Source organism: Oenanthe melanoleuca, chromosome 11, assembly GCF_029582105.1.
Source record: "Oenanthe melanoleuca isolate GR-GAL-2019-014 chromosome 11, OMel1.0, whole genome shotgun sequence".
Taxonomy (NCBI): Eukaryota; Metazoa; Chordata; class Aves; order Passeriformes; family Muscicapidae; genus Oenanthe; species Oenanthe melanoleuca.
In genome coordinates, this window is record NC_079345.1 from 17,312,203 (window position 1) to 17,329,069 (window position 16,867).

At 37.2% G+C, this 16,867-nt stretch overlaps 1 protein-coding gene across 2 annotated transcripts; it reads right to left on the reverse strand.

The window, feature by feature from the left end:
• Positions 1 to 1,040: 1,040 nt before the first annotated feature.
• On the reverse strand, positions 1,041 to 16,513 carry SLC7A9 (solute carrier family 7 member 9). 2 transcript variants are annotated; one of them, XM_056500875.1, is made up of 14 exons: positions 16,394 to 16,513; positions 15,433 to 15,641; positions 15,092 to 15,217; positions 13,731 to 13,878; positions 12,569 to 12,811; positions 11,909 to 12,034; positions 11,487 to 11,586; positions 10,105 to 10,149; positions 9,653 to 9,776; positions 8,326 to 8,429; positions 7,457 to 7,553; positions 2,736 to 2,885; positions 2,259 to 2,433; positions 1,041 to 1,347 (listed from the first exon to the last, which is right to left on the reverse strand). In XM_056500875.1, the coding sequence occupies exons 3-14, from the start codon at positions 15,194 to 15,196 to the stop codon at positions 1,283 to 1,285; spliced, it is 1,482 nt and encodes a 493-aa protein (XP_056356850.1). In that variant the 5' UTR covers positions 15,197 to 15,217; positions 15,433 to 15,641; positions 16,394 to 16,513; the 3' UTR covers positions 1,041 to 1,282. The 2 variants fall into 2 exon arrangements, with proteins under 2 accessions (XP_056356850.1, XP_056356851.1); XM_056500876.1 differs by lacking the exons at positions 13,731 to 13,878; positions 15,433 to 15,641; positions 16,394 to 16,513 and having other exon boundaries at positions 15,092 to 15,176.
• Between the last annotated feature and the right edge of the window lie 354 nt (positions 16,514 to 16,867).

A 16,867-nucleotide genomic window follows, 5' to 3' on the forward strand; every position in this document is an offset into this window, starting at 1 on the left:
ATCTGAGCTCTTATTCCTGTATGTGGCTACATTTTGAAGTTTTTCAATTGCCTCAAAAGCAAAAAAAAAATTTAAGTGCAGATGTCAGGTGTGTGATGCATTCCCGTGGTGCAAGGTGAAGTTGTGGGCAGCAAGAGCATTGACAGCTGGCACTTTTGTGAGCTCTGTTTTTGCCAGGTTTTTTGAAGTAGCCAGACCCTGTGAGAGGGAAAAAATTGTAAAACTCAGCTGATTATTCCTATTTTGTTTCCAGATTAAGAATATGAATCTGGGCTCAGTGAGAGAGCAAAAATGGAAAGGTGTATGCAGCTGAAATAAAAAAAACATAACACCAATGTAGCTTAAAGCTGCTTAGGAGAAGTGATGGGGAAATGTGATAGGAAAAGTGATGGCCAGCACTGCCTTTTTTTTGTTCTAGAACCTTTTTTTAAGGCAGCAGACCCTGAATGTGAGACTGAAGTTATAGGATGCAATATCCACCTTCAAAAACTAATTTTTGATAGCTAATATTTGGTCTAAGAACCTGAGGACAGAGCTAGCCTGGTGTTAATATGATTTTTGTCCTTTCTGTGATGCTGTAGGAGCTGTGTTGTTCTTTCCATAGCATCATCAGAAGCATCTTGGCACTGTCACTGCTAAGTTTTGCCATCTTCAAACTGAAAAGGAATTTTTGAGTAATTTTGTATGGAAAATCATGCTATGAAAAGCCAGTGTCCATAAAGGAGACAGAGGAGTCTGCAGCTTTATTCAAATAACAGGAGAGAGTCCACCAGGGCACACACCTGTTGGGTTTTCTCTCTCAGGTTTTGGAGGGTGCAGCCTCCTTTATCCCAAACTCATGGATCCATGTCCCTCTTCCTTTCCCCACTGGCTGAGGCACCAGGAAAGTGCAGCCTCCCCAAAGCAGCTACCCCCCAAAATCAGACCCCTGTGTGTTTCAGGAGCCAAACTCTCTGGGTTCTGTAACAAACCTGTGCCTTCAAAAACATTAACAGCCATACCTCCACACATGGAATTGTTTGTAAAGACATTAAAACACATCTTTGCCAAAAATTTTAATTCAGAAAACCATAACTTATTAACAAACAATGAAACCAGCTTTGCTGGACATTGTAGGCTGGCTTAGAACTCTTTTATTATATATATTTAATGCTTTGAAGTACTGAAGTGTTGCAAAACTGATACACCAGTACAAACATAGCAATTTATGTGTGCCAAACCAAATTGAATCTACTTCAACCAGTACAGCACTTAAAAAACAACCTGGTGGGTATAAAATACTTCATTCAGTAACTTCCTCTTCTGGAACAACTTCCAAAAGCATCTGGAGGTGCATAGTGATGGGATCTGAGGAAAAGATTTATTGTTAGAGGTTTTATAAGAACATAATATTACAGTTCAAACTATTTTCTAAGTGAGAAAACTATCCTTTTACCTAGTTTTTTTTTTTTTAATCTGTATTCCTATTTCAAAATGAAAAAGAAAGGGTGAGGAATAAACAGTCTTAAGATCCAACCTACAGCATTCTGCATTTCCAAATTTACATTAGAGTGCAATGCTTCCAATTACATAATTAAAATTATGTTTAGTTATAATTATTAAATTATAATTAATAGTCCTGGGGGACAAGAGAGACAGATTATTGATTTTTTGGATGTCTGTAGAGCTAGTGCTGTTGTATTCAGCTAATTCCAGTTAGTCTCTTAGAAACATCTGTGCATCCTGTTTTGCCTGAGACAATATCAGAGTTTCTTTAGGGACTATGCAATCAGGTCATAAATGGTCATTCTTGCAGCTTTCACTGTACCCAGCCCTGGGATTATTTTTTTATCTTAATGCTTTTAACATTTTCTTTAGTAAGTATAGTAATATTAATAATCAGAGCTAAAACCCCAGTGTTTGGTGGCGTAGGAATTTATGTCTGCTAATCTTTAGTTAATTGCTAAAGCAGTGTTTTGAAATACAGGTAATTGAAAAACTAACTTTACAGATTAGTTCTGTTTCTTTGTGCTACTACAGTGATGTGGGGGTTTTTTTTGTGAATTAAGTTTAATTTTTCCTCAAATCAGACACTACTTCTTTTCAACAGGAAGGAGTAAAATAGAGCCCACTACATGCTAGGGAAACTGCTCCCCTCCAAATTCTGCTCCCATGCTTTAGAATGGATTGACCAGACAGTGAGCTTTATTATACTAATTAATCTCAAGTCTAGCAAATGTTCTGTAGAGTTTGGAGCTGGCTACCTGAGGTATACTTACTTGATATTTTTTGTGGCCAGTCGAATTTTAAATGAACAAAAAGTGCATAAACAATAAGTCCACTAAGTATAAATAAAATACAGTACAAATAGGCCAGTTCAGGGGCACTGATGATTGGTGCCAATACCAGTACAACTGAGATCAGTGTCACTATGACAGGAATGATGATGGGTATCTGCAAGATACAAAGAATAAAATCACTTCTTCATTCTTAAAGAAGTTGCCTGTATGAAAGAATATTTATGCATTTGTCTTGTGCCCTGTTTTCTGTGCAAGTGAAAATCAACATTCTGTAATTTTTTCCCAGTCCTTATGATCTTAGTCCTAATGCAGAACTGCTATTAAATGGCTAGATTTCAGGTAAGGGGAGTAAAAAACAAGGACACTGCCCAAGGGTGCTGTTTAAATATCCAGATTCTTAGTGTGAATTCATGTTATAACATCTATGGAATGGAGGAAAAGCCATACAGAACTTACCTTGATAGGTCTCTGGACATTCTTCCTTGTAAACCTCATAACAATTAATCCAAGTACAGTTAAACCATAAAATATCCAGACTGCAAAACTAAAGTAATTTATGAGCGTATCAATGTCACCAGGAATAATATAAATAATAGCAATGGCCCCCTAAAAATGAAAACAAAAATTAGTGTGGTCTATTATAGAAGAAGGCTGAATTTTACTTCTGTTTCAATATAGCTGCATGTGCAGTGCTCCAGAATATGAACTGTGAATGCTTTTGCTTAAATATTTGGGTGTAAGTGTATTGCAGCACCTTTAAAGATTGTGGCTGCATCCTGCCAAAGTGTGGCTATTTTTGTGGGCAATCTTAATTCCATTTTAAGTCAAAATGCTTCGAATTTTTAAGCATTAATCTGTTTTATAACAATAAACAGAATATCTTGAAGATTCAAAATATATTTTTAGGTTTTTAATGGTAATGGTAGAGAAAAGGGTTAAATATTTCAGACACATTTTGACTGGAGGGTTAAAGTGTATTAATCCAGAAAGAATACAAGGAATTTTAGAAGTACCATTATCCCAGACAAAGAAAGAGAAATGGTGGGATACTGCAGAGCATGGATTAAGGATTTTTCTGGTTTAATCAGACCTTTATGAGACTTTTTAACCAAACAACACTAATGCTGTGGTATGGACATCAGAAGGAGAGCAAAGCTTTAGAAAATTAGCAGACAAATTGGTTAATGCCCCAGTCTTGGCTCTTCCAGACTCAGAAAAGGAATTTGAGTTATATGTGGATATTAAAGAAGGCCATGCTGAAGGAATTTTGGTGCCAGAGCATGGGTAACACAGAGCCTGTTGTTTATTTTCAGTGTTCAGAGGCTGCAGAACTGTGCAGCCACAGCTCTGATGGTGGCTGAAGCCTGAAAACTGAGAATAGGAGAATATCTGGTTGTTAAAGTTTCACACTGTTAACTGAGAGAGCCTCTAAGTGAATGTCCAGTGCTCAGTTATTACAGTATGAATCTTGTTTAATGGAACAGGAGGACTTAGAATTTAAAAGTGGGGAAGGGTTTAACCCAGCCTCCTCTGAAAAGCCCTAGAGATGGGGCCAGGGAGAAACCCATGGCTGCATTCAGTGACAGGCTAGGGAAATGTGTGAGACACTCCCTGAACTGAGGCAGAAAATGTGTTTATGGATGGGTCTGCAAGGGTGCTAGAAGGGAAGCATTTACAGGACACACTATCATAAATGGGAAGGAATTAAAAGCAGAGATTGCCACCCACATGGTCAGCTCAGACTTGAGCAGAGCTGTGTGCACTGGTGAGAGCCTGTGAATTATACCAGGACAAGATAGTGAGTGTTGTTACTGATTCTAGATATGCATATGGGAATATGGTGATACATGCATTTGGGAAATTGTGGGAAGAAAGAGGTTTGTTAACCTGTAGGGGAAAAACAGCTCATGAGAGATTAATTGCTCAGTGGTAAATTTACCAAAAGGAGTGGCAATAATACAAGTTAGGGAACCAGGCAGGTGCTCAGAGGAGGCAGATGGCAGATGAAGAAGCTCAGAAAGCTGCATTGTTGCCAGAAATCCCTAAGATCTCCCCTTGCTCCCAGTAACCCCAGCACTGCCAGAGAAATGCTTTTCCACCAGAGGAGCTGCAGATAATTAAGAGTGGGGCAGAGGAAAGAGGAAATAATTGGTTTGCAAGGGATGGGAGGCAGTGGAAACCAAAGCTCTGGCCTTGTAGATACTAAAACAGCTTCATGAAGGGAATCACTGGGGCTTCCCAAAATGTGTGTTGCTGTGAGTCTTTTTACTCTGTCAAAGTGAATGATTGAGGGTTGTTTGATTTGTGCTAAAATAACAGAATTACAAAGAAAATTGCCAGGGGACAGAGGCCTTGGGCTGTATGTCCCTTCCAGCAATGCCAGATGGATTTCACCAAAATGCCCCAAGTGGCAAGGTTTAAATCTCTTGTGGTAATAGTATGTCAGCTAATAAGGTGGGCAGAAGCATTTCCAACTGTTTCAGCAACTACAGCATCAGTTATTAAGGTGTTTTTGGAATACATGATTCCAAGATATGGGACTGTGGAAGCAATAGACTCAGATAAGGGAACTCATTTTACAGGAAAAATTCTTCAAGGAGTTATGGCTGCTTTAAGGATACAATGGAACCTGCATACCCCCTGGCACCCCCAGAGCTTGGGCTGGGTTGAAAGAATGAATGGAGAAATAAAGAAACACCTTCTGAGGCTGGTGATGGAAACCAAGATGCCTTGGGTACAGCCCCTGCCCCTGGCTTTGGCAAGAATAAGGGCCAGACCCAGGGGAGATATTCAATTATCTCCCTTTGAATTGATATTTGGAATTCCTTACCCTTGCAACTCTCAGCCTAGTGGGGGGATAGAGATAAGGGATGTGTATTTGAGACATTGTGTGGCTGGGATACTGTCAGCTGGCACAGACCCTGCCTTTGGGCTTTGCTGTTCACAACATCCAGCCAGGGGACTGGTTAAGGAGTAGAAATCAGCACCACTGGTGGTAACTTGGCATGGACACTTGCAGGTGTTGCAATTGCTGAGGAGGGCCAGGAGGATTTAAAACTGGCCAGGGGTGGCCAGCCCAGTCAAACCCCTGAGTGAGGTCCATAATGGAACAGGATTTTGGGATGAGGAAGGATGTTGGTGACTATCAGTGGAAGGGGTAACACAGAACAAACTTCAAACCCTTTTAATAAGTTCTGGTCAGATCCAACAAAACAAAAACTGTAGGTGGAAACCTCATGTGGGAGCTTGGAAATGCAAATATTGTGATTTTTATGGCTGGGCAACTATTGTTAGAGGACTGTTAGGCCCAGGAAAGAGGCTGTATTTTGACCCACCAATTGATGATGAAAATTGGGAAGGCTCCTTTGCCAAAGGGACCTGGGCTTTAAAAGGGCATTACTGGATTTGTGGCCAACATGCTTATTGCAGGTTACCTCCAAACTGCTTAAAATGTTCTGTAGGATATAGTAACCCATTGTTCTTTTTGCTACCACAGCTTCAGGGAAATCAGTTAGTAATCAAGGTATATGATGCTCTAATTAGAGAGAAACAGTCAATTGGTGCATCCCTGGATGGAGGGAGCACCCAAAAGTGGGGTGATGATGAGTGGCCACCTGAGCAAATCATACAGCACTATGGACCAGCCACTTAAATCCTAATGAATTAATATCAGCTGCCAGAGAACCTATTTATAATCTAAATCAGATTATTAAGTTATAAGCTGTGTTTGAAATGATAACTAACCAGGCAGCTCTTGACCTTCTTGCTGACCAATCCACTCAGATGTGGAATTAAATATTTCAACATGAGATGATATTAGATTATCCATTAGCAGAAGAGGGGGGAGCATGTGGAAAATTAAATTACTCTAACTGCTGTTTGCAAATAGATGATAATGGAAAAGTGGTAAAACAAAGAGAATAAGAAAGTTAGCTCATGTACCAGTCCAAATGTGGAAAGGATGGGAATGGGACATGTTTTCATGGTTACCTGGTGGACTGTGGGTTAAACTAATGCTTTTTTTCCTCTTATGTGCTACATCAATTCTAATTTTTTTACCATGCATGATCCCTTGCTTAGTAGAACTTATTCCACCTGTGATCTGGGGGATGCAGTAGTAGCCATGCCTACAGATCCAGAAATGGCTACAGAAGGAAAGAAAATGATGTTGCTGCAAATAATTGCAAAATCAAAAAGGACCCAGGAACAGAAGGTTAAGTCAGTGATAACTGAAATTTGTAAAGACAATTATTGAGAAATCAAGAACAGGAGGGATTGAAAGGGATGAGAGGGAGGTGTCTTTACAAACAAGCTGTGGGCCAGATACAGAGACATGAAAGAAGCAATGGGGGAACCATAAATTCCACAGGAATTCCACTAATTGACACAGGCTCTTACTCACTCAAGACTGTGCTGCACCTCTGGATTTAGAGAAGAAGAACAGAGACACAAGGAAAAAGAAAAAAGGGGGGAAGGGGCAGACATTAGAAAGGAGTTCTGCATTAGATGTTTCAGGAAGTTTGTACCTCTCAAGTACCTCAGCCAATGGGGACAGAGGGAAATGTGGCCAGGAAATTGGGATAAAAGGAGGCTGTGTCCTCTAATAATTTGAGAGACCCCATGGGAAATGCTCATAACTCCTCCCTTTATTCCAATAAGTTTACAGGAGTACTTTGTCTCCTTTTTGGATATAAACCTCAGGTGTTTGTGGATTAATTTTCCTGGCAGGGTTGAATATATTTTGTTTTGCTTTGAAGATAAATGGGTAAAATAAAAATAACAACATGTTCTGGATTTATTCTTAAATTTAGTGACTGGAATTTTTTAGTGAGATGTAAATTTTCTACATGGGGGAAATATTCCTACATGGAAGAAACAAGGTAGTGATAGCTTGCTTGCAAGCATCCTGTGAAAGGATTCCCTAATACTAACCATTCATTTAAGTTTTTGTTCCAATGCCATTGATTCTTAACCATTTTGATTTTATGTTCAAATTAGAGAAGTTGGGGGGGGGGGGGGGGTTGTGTAATCTTTTTTCCAAAATGTATTTAGCAATTTTCTTCTCTAGCTGGTTCAAGGTATGTGTCAAAACTGCTGCTAGGAAGCTGTGAAAGTACATATTTCTGGAGATTTTTGTGATAGGTGATAATTTTTATGTGCTTGGAGTCTATACTTACATAAAAAATGATAGCAGGTGCTGGTGTCAAGCGTTTAACACTGATGTAAGACAGAACCTTCAGCATGTGCCCTTCACGACCTGCAACATAAACAAGTCTGACAAAACAAAAACAAGGCACTCTGGTTAGTGTGGCCCCTGGGCTTCCATTGGTGGCATAAAAACACACATCCAGCTAAGTTCAGCAGAATATGCATTGGGATTTAAAGAGTACTAAAATGAGGGAAATGAAATAACCAGTATTGAAGCAGTGAGCTAAAACCATTCTAAACCAGTATTAAAATAGTACACTCAAAACTAATTTCAGAATCAGCATTTTGCACATATAATTGAAAATTATTGTGGGAAATGTTACCTACTGTGTCTCTTTTAATTAAATATTTCCTTTTTCATGTGTTTCATAGGAAAAAATTTTGACAACCTTTTGTCAAAAAATGGTCTTTACAGTTGCATTGCATTCAGATACTTCTGAAATTTTAAAATATATTAAATACTAAATGGAAGTACTGAACAGCTAATAGAAAGGAACAGCTTTTCAGTTACTTTTGCTGGTGTAGTCATGTTTTTACTGATAACTTTTAACTGCTTAATTCTCAGCTTTAAAATTGATGAGAGATTAAAAAAAACCTTTTGTGCTATAGTGGTACACCTTCATTGAATTAAGAAGAGACCATGTTTTTAAATTTTTCAAACCTGAATAGCCACTGTTTATATTTTAAAATTAAATAATATAGCTAGATTTGCAGGCAATTTTAAATTACATTTTGTATAATGTGGATCAGAAGAATGTCCTTATGTTTGTAGATACATGTATAAAAATTTTTAATCCTTCAAAACCTGTCATTTGAAGATATTTAGAAGGGCACTTACCTGCCTGCAGTAAAACAGGTGCCATTGGCAGATCCAAGGGTCGAAAATACCACAAAGAGAGGAACTATCCAAGAGGCTGGATAAAGGACTCTGTCTCCAAATGTCTGGGATATGGGATTAAAATTAATCACTTTTGACATTTTAACTACCATTTAGTATATTCAGTAATGTTAGAGCCTTTTTGTAGGTAAAGTAAATGGGTATCTGAGCTATGTCACTGACAAAGCCATGTTGTGTATTTTGTGTGGTTATTAAAGAATGCTCTGCCAAATAAATTAATTCAGTGACCACTATAAAATGGAGTATTATTGTCATGATGCTTAAGATGCAACATCTGTAGGAAACATTGGAAGGCATATGTAAAAACCACACAGAAATTAAATTCTGTTACAGACACCTGGTTTGGGATGTCTGCACTGACAATTCAATGTTTGGTGATGTGTGTTGCTCAGATTGCAAGTTTAAAGGTGTATTGAAGAGTTCTTACACAAGATTTCACTTCATACATTCTTTGCTGTACCTTCTGGAGGTGAAATGCACAGATCATCTAAATTTTAAAAGCTTTTATTAAAAACAAAAAAAAAATTAAGCATTTCAACATCACTGTACTTCTTCACTGTGCTAGACTATATATATAAATGCTTGTCACATACTGTTTGTTTTCCCCCAAAAATTAGCATTAGGAAAATAGTTGCAGGACCTCAATAGTTGTTTCAGAGACACACAGAAAATTTACTGAGTGTAACTGAAGGGGCAAATGTATTTTTTATGGTTTCAGAAACCTACAGAATTTCTAACTTTACCTGTAAGAGTATGTGTTGCCAAAATGTAAAAATTATATCTTTCAAATTTGTTAAGGAAAAAAGCCCAAAAATTTTAAGGTGGAAGAGAATGATGAACTATTTGCTGTTATCCCCATAATAACAAACTTTGATCTACTGCCATTTCACATGTGCCTTTCTCAGAAATACTGCAAACACTGAAATTGGCAAAGCAGCTGTCAGATGTTATTTCTCTTTCCATCTTTTTGATGCCTATGGAAAGCAGCCACCCTCTGACCTGAAATGTTTACAAAAAGTTTGCTGAAAATTGCATTACTTTTGCTTCCCTCTTTTATTCCCATCTGGATATGATAGAACTACTTTTTAAATTAGGCATTACTGAAATTTTAGATGAAATTATAGTAGATAATGGGGAGGAAAGTGGCACTAACAGCTTAGACTAAAATTAATTTTATCTTACAAACAATTAATGGAACTTAATGGCTTGCATGATTTCAATGCACCCAGCCTTCTTCAGATGTTTTATTATAAAATTAGTAACTTACCACAGCAACTGCCTGGGACTGCAGAAGTTCTGTTGAAGTCATCACAGTGAAATAGGAAATGTTTATCAGAACGTAACAAACTGTAACCAAGGGGATCCCAATAATTATAGACAGTGGTAGATTTCTAAAGAATGGAAAAGTGAGACCCATCAGCATTTCTGCATCACTGGTCCAGTTATCATAGTAAACTGTGGGTTTTTACTTTTCCTGATATGCTCTTTAGGTGTATTTATTTATATTTTTTTAATCAGGATTTTTAAAAAGCAAAAATACAAATTTTGCAAAGGTACAAAGCCTGTAATACAGGCTAATTAGCTCATTCTGCTCATGCTCAAACCTAACAGAATATTAGTGCTTTTAAAAAACAACCCAAAGGATATGCTTGCTTATAGAAAAGTACAGAGTGTTTGATTTCTTGCCAGTAAAAACACTGCTTTCCTACACAATTTTACCTGTAAGGATTTTTAAGTTCCTCTGTGATGTAATTGAGTTGATTCCTGGAATGAAAAACATTCATATAGTATTTTAGCAGTCCGGTGTTCAAGTACCACTATAAGGTGAGGTGTTATTTCTTGTGTTATTGTATTTAATATTTTCAGTTTTTAAAAGGGGAAAAAAAAGTAAAATCGATCTTTTAAGTGGGAAAACTGCAGGACAAAACCTGTGTGAGCTTCTTATCCAAAAGCCAGGCTCTTGATTCACCATCTCTTTCTGCATTATCTCTAGTATCTAAATTTTGGATAAAATACCCCAGAATAACCAAAGAAAAATTTGGCAGCAAGTTGTACAAGATTGCCTTTTAACTTCAAGCTTTGCAGTATCTGAGTCTTCTCAGATAAAAGCACAAGTGTGCAGAGGGCAATGAGTGAAGAACATCTGCTGGTGTTTCACAGTGGTTTGTGAGTCATGCTGTCTTTACAAAACAGGCATGGAAAAAACCTTTTTAAGGATTATACCTATCTGAATTATAATTTCCAAATACCCATTTCTGCTAGAGCATGTAGGCCAATTGAAAGAAGATTTTTATATTTATCCACTCTGAAGATCTGAAGAGTAACTATTTACAGTTCAAGGCAAATATTCAAATGTTAGTGCCTGGTGGTTACATACACAAATAATTATTTAGGGATCAGCTTCTTTGCCCTCTTAAAAAGTCCATATGAATGCCTGAATTAGCAGACTTACATGCCTGAGTTGAGACCCTCAAGCTTGGAAAGAGAACCTAAAAAAATAATCTATTTAAAATAAATTCAGCTTCAAAAGCTTATAAATGGGAATTGCTGTGTGGCAGATCAATATTATATTCTTATTTTCTTCCAAATTACAGACCTATAAGTAGACTTTTACAGTTTGTACATTTAAGAATAACAATGGATTTGTGCCATCAGAATGCTATGCCAGCTGACATTCCCTAAGGAAAAAAATCTGCAATTTCTGGCACAATGTTCCTTTTGATGCTCTGCTGTACTCATCAAACACCACTACATATTTCAGAAGAAATGGAATTTGATGGGGTAACCTGCAGGAAAAGCTGTTTTGCCTAATACAATGGAATTAATGTTATATTCTCCTCATTACTGCAGTACCTAAGCACCTCCAGCAGCAAAGCAGCAGTAGTAATCCTTTTGGGATCTAATCCATTTTCTTTCCCTAATAAACAGCAAATAAGAGGGTGGAGTTGTGGGGTTTCCTTAACCAAACTGGTGTTCTTTTTCCAGAGTTCATTCAGACATTCTCAATAACAAGTCAGTTGTTACCTTCTCCAGAGGGCTCTACAGGGAGAGAGTAAAGCAGTTAAAGGCTGTTTAACTTAAGGATAATAAAGATTCCTTACCATCCATCATATGCCCAGAGTCCATTATAAAATGCCAAACTGATGGAGCTAACAGAAATTTTACTGTCCTTAAAAGAATCTTTGAAGTTTTCAGTTTTTCCTGCAAATATGAGGAAGATCACTGATCAGTGTTGAAATTAATTCTTGTTATCCTAACCAGGTGAAAAAAACATTCCAACATGTGTCTCATGTTTTGAAACTTTTCACTTACAAAAATTAATTAATACCCTTTTGTGTTAATTGATCTGTAGTGCTGCATTTTCCACCCATCCCCCTTCTCTAAAAGAAAATACCACAGTTTCCAAGAGATGCAGAACTAAAACTCTGAATTAAGAGATTCAGGGCTGTGCCTTATTACTGTGTCACTTCTGTCAGTGGGGAATTTTTTAATGGTCATAGCAAAAGTTAAAATATTTTATTACCTTGTGCAAGGAGAACAATTCCACTTACAATAATGATCGTGACAATGATCATTTTAGCAGCAGTGAGAAAATTCTGAAGGTAACTTCCCAGCTTCACACTCAATGAATTCACAATTGTAATTACCACTAAAAGAAATAAAAATTTAAATTTTTGCAGTGTTTGTCAGAATTTAAAGAAAAGTTGCCCCTCCCCTTATTTACTGTGCTGCTTGTCTGACACACTGTCTATATTCTATACAGTTCTTACTTACTCTGTTTGGATAACTTTTAAAATAGTGAGGGAAAACAGATTTATTAATTAGATTTTGATAGTACCTTTAACAAAAAATATTTTGAAGTTGCATAGCATTCTGATAAATAAAGAAATAGTATTTCCAGACTTATTTTTTCTTCCTTTTCTGCTAGAGATAAGCATTCATAATACAGCTGTGTCTATCTTAATGAGGAATAAAAAAAACTTTGGACTAGGAAAAAAAAAAAATTAAACCTATCCTTTTTATGCTGTTTAATTAGTTATTTTGGGAAGGACTCACTGGACTTTGTGTTAAAGATTTCTGGTGTTTGTGAAGATGAGCCTAAGGGAGTTCCAGGGTGCACTTATTGATGGGGGCAGACACAAGTCACTGAGCAATTCTGGATCTTTAAAAGGGTGACTCTTACCAATAGCAGCTGCTGCAAGACACTTGATGACAACTTGGGGTGGGTCACAACCTGGATAAAAAGGAGCTGATGCATACTCTGCAAAGCTGAGGCAGATGATTGCAAATGAGCTGGGTTTTGTGACCAGCAAGCTCGTCCAGGAAAACAGAAATGCTGGAATTGGGCCAAATGCCTCCATCAGGTAAGGATATTCTCCCCCAGACTTTGTGATCATTGTACCAAGCTCAGCAAAACAAAGTGCACCTGAGTAACAAGAAAAGCAGGTTTAGTTCACTTTTGAACCCAGGACTGATTGAACAGATGATCACTTTTTAATAGGTAGAAAAGGAAATTGATCTACACAGTGCATCATTACTCTCTTCATACTTCTGCATATTTTATTGTATATGAAAATTAAAATTTTAATTACTTGTGAGTAATTGAAAAAAATACCCTGAAATTATTCAGATGCAGTCTTGAAATTATTTTGATTACATTGATATTTAAGACATCACCAAAACCAGTACAAACAAACATTTTGATTTCATTCTATTTCTGTTTAAGCAATGAACACTACATGAAGCATTTAAGTGAGAACTGCACTGGCTTAGATACCTTTTGGAAACTTGAAAAAGAGACTTTCTACATAATTTTGCAATAAAATGTCTGCTAAATTCAATATTAAAGTGCAGTGATACTTCTTCTATTGCTGCATGTGGCATCTCGAATTAAGGTTTTTCTTGTATGCTGCCCCACTTGATACAATGCTCAAAATTTTCTTTGTTTTACTTCTTGAAATATTTTGAGGTGCTTATTGCTAAACTTTCAGATAATAGAATTAGAATTACAGAAGTAAAAAGTGAGCAGAAAGTACCTAGCTCACTACCAGTAAATTTCACATATTTCCAGCTATTTAAGTAGAAGACTATTCTCTTTATTACAGTCAGTGGACGAAGCAGGAAAAACTAAAACTTTCTTTCAAAATAAATTGAGTGTGATTTACAATTTTAAAACTCAGTTTGTCTTCTATAAGCAGCCCATTTTAAATGTATGCTTGAATACTGCTGTGCCTCTATACAGCAGTAGGTGCTCTTAGCTAATTTATGAAATGAGAGCAGTGCACAGAACAGGCAGATATAAAGATTTAAGGCAAAGATTCAGATTTTTTTGTCGAGTCCTTTACCTAGTGTTGCCAGAACTCCACAGGCTGCCCAGACAATTAAACAAGGACCCACAGCTTCAACATTGGCAAGCACTGATTTTGGAGAAACGAAGATACCTGAGCCAATAATTGTACCAACAATCATACAGATGCCACTAACGAGGCCCACCTTGAAATAAAATGAGATGTTTTGGTAAGCATTTTCTAGTAATTCAGCAATTACTTCCCAATATCCTGAAACTACAGTAATTGTCATTACTGACTTTTTGTTATTGGCTTTCAATATGTAAGTGCTATAAAGAAATATATTAAACAATTTTGCAAAGTTTCACTCTTCTTTCCTGTGGTGCACTCCTGCTGTTTTCAAAAGCACATCTATTTGTGTTTTGCTTGCCTATTTCCTTTATTAAACTGTCTTTTGGATTATGTGAGTCTCAAATATAACCTTGGATGGCTGAACTTGCCCTTCCCTCTCTGTAATGACATTCTTCTACAAGCACTTGATGAATTCTGAATTTTCTAAGATTGAGAAATTGTCTTTCATGGGTGGAGTCCAGGGTTCTTTATTTGGGGTTTTTTTCTTTTTTTTTTCTTTTTTTTTTTTTTTTTGTTTGTTTGTTTGTTTGGGTTGTTTGGTTGTTTTTTTTTTTTTGTTTTTTTTTTTGAGCAAGCTCTCCTTGCTTTAACAATTTGTGCCTAGGAATTGTATTGATACCTCTAGGTGGTGATAAGATCACGTTCCCCTAAATTTGCAGTGACCTACACTATTACATGAAACCACTGAAATTGAGGCATGTATGACTAAAACCAGTGGCATGGGCTACTTAATATTTTCTGATAGCTATGGCTACTCTAATAACATCAGTATTCTTCCAGTCTTGGCACCAAACTAAAACCACATAAATTAATTTAAGAGAAATGCCACTCCCTCTCGAGAGGAGTGACACAACTGTTTTCTAAAGCATCTGTAATTTTCTGGAGGAGACAGATTTTCACTTGTCTTCAAGTACCAGTGCCTATTTCCTGGCTATAAACACCAATAAACTTTCAGAAACAATGAGCTGGACAACCCACAACAACTTCTGAAAATTACATGTGGAAAAAAATATTGATGAAATTCCTCAGTTGATCAACTATTTGAATTATTTTTGTATGTGATCACTTCAACAACATATTCCTGGGGGTTTAGTCTGTTTATATCAGAGGTGTTTAACTTCAGTAATTAGCAGTTTCTGAAAATATAAACCAGCCACATTGTTGAGATATTTTTGCTGAATTGGGACACAGTAGTGTTTTTGTGATGCATATGCACAAATATCCCCTCCTGCCTCCCTCTGCCAACACCTCCCACGTGGACCAAAGGGGAAAAGAAAAATATTTGCCTGCTTTTGTAGGTTCATCCTTTGGGGTTCATGACTCTGGATGGATTGTCTGTCCTCTCTTCCTTTGTCCACTCCTCTTCTTTTCTTCAAGCTTTCTCCACCCATTTGTTATTCTTGTTGAAATTTCTAAGGAACAAAATCTTACTCTAGGATATTATTGTTGCTTGGCTTTGGCTGATGCACGTGGGTACAAAGTAGAATAGGTAAATATTATCAGAAAACAAACACGAGCACGCACTCACTCATATTCCATCGATCTACTCAGAGGAGAAAAGGCAGAGGAGAAGTGTTGTCAGCTTCACCTCATCCTCTGATTTACTGCGGATTTTCCTTACACCCACCTGGCAAGGGAATGTCTGTGTCTCTGTCCCAGGTTACATTCGGTTCCAGGTTTCCCTACTGGAACGATCAAGCTTCTATAGCCAGTCCTTCCTTTGAACTCCTCCAAAAATCCGACGGATTTTATCTTCCTCCCAAAAGCCAGTCTGTTTTCTTCTTATCTAGGAGACCTTCTTTCCATTCTTCATTGAATTAGGGCTTGCCCAGTTCCCTGGAGATGGAAGTATCTGCTATAATTATCTATTTAGCAGCTCTTTGCCCCAGAAAGAGCCACCAACCTCCTCTGTGTTGATTCAGGGTGAGTGTCTTCCACCCAATGTTTTGTCCTTTTTACAACTGGAATGTAAAGAGCTTGTTTTCACATTTAAATTTAGACTTACTTTAGATTCTTAGGGGGGAGGATTTTGCTTGTTTCCCCTGGTATAGGTCTAAAATTTAGGTCTAAATAGGTCTAAAATTCAGTGTGAGAGAGTGAAGGAATTTGATCGGGTTAGGTCCCGAGTCTCTAAAGCAGGCTCAGTTAAAAGTCTCTTCTCTCCTAAGACTCTACAAGAATAATTACTTGAGTTTGAATGCTGAAGATCATTATGCTTTTATACAGATGGTACCTCTGGAAGGCATCATGTTTAGGCAACACAAGTTGGGGTTTTTTTGTAAATTAAGCAGTAACTGGGCACAAAAACTGCAGCATTTTAGATTGACACAACACCTATCTCAGTATTGTTCATCTTCAGAAACATTTAGGCTATAAAGACATCAAGTACATCTTTTGAATTAAGATTTTTTTAAAGAATCATAATGGATCCCGCTTTTAAGATTAAACCTATGATAGAAAACTGCACACATGAAGAATGCAGGGCAAGACTGAACTTCACTGTGGCTTTGTGCCCAACATCTCTCTCTTAAAGTCATGTATCTAGACTGCTGCAGTCGTTGCCTTTAGCAATTCTTGCTTCCACTTACCTTATTTATTTATATTTCTCTGGTGTTAATCGGGTCCAGGAATCCTTGTCAAGTGTGTTTCTCTTGTTAGATTTCCCAGCCAGTTACAAGCAAGGCATGCCCATGTCTGAAACCAGAATATGCAGAAGAAGCAGCAGCTTAAGTACAGAGGTTATAAAAGTTAATCATTAAACCTATTCTCTGCCAAGAAGTTTTGAGTTAGGAGCCACAGGTAAACCGATAGTCCAATTAGTTTATCTTTAAAAACAGAAAATCCATCTTTGTTCCGTTTGTGAGAATGTTTGCCCAGTGCCTAAGCAGTGTAATTACATAGTGAGAGTGAACCACAATTTGGGGAGTCTATTTTGGTCTCTATAGAAAGCAGTTGCTAATTTAGAAATGCTGTGGAAAGATAACCTTGAAGTAATTGTCATATTATGGGTGCCTTAAAACCATGTGTTGTTATTTGAATTATATTTAAAATAGTTGATGTTT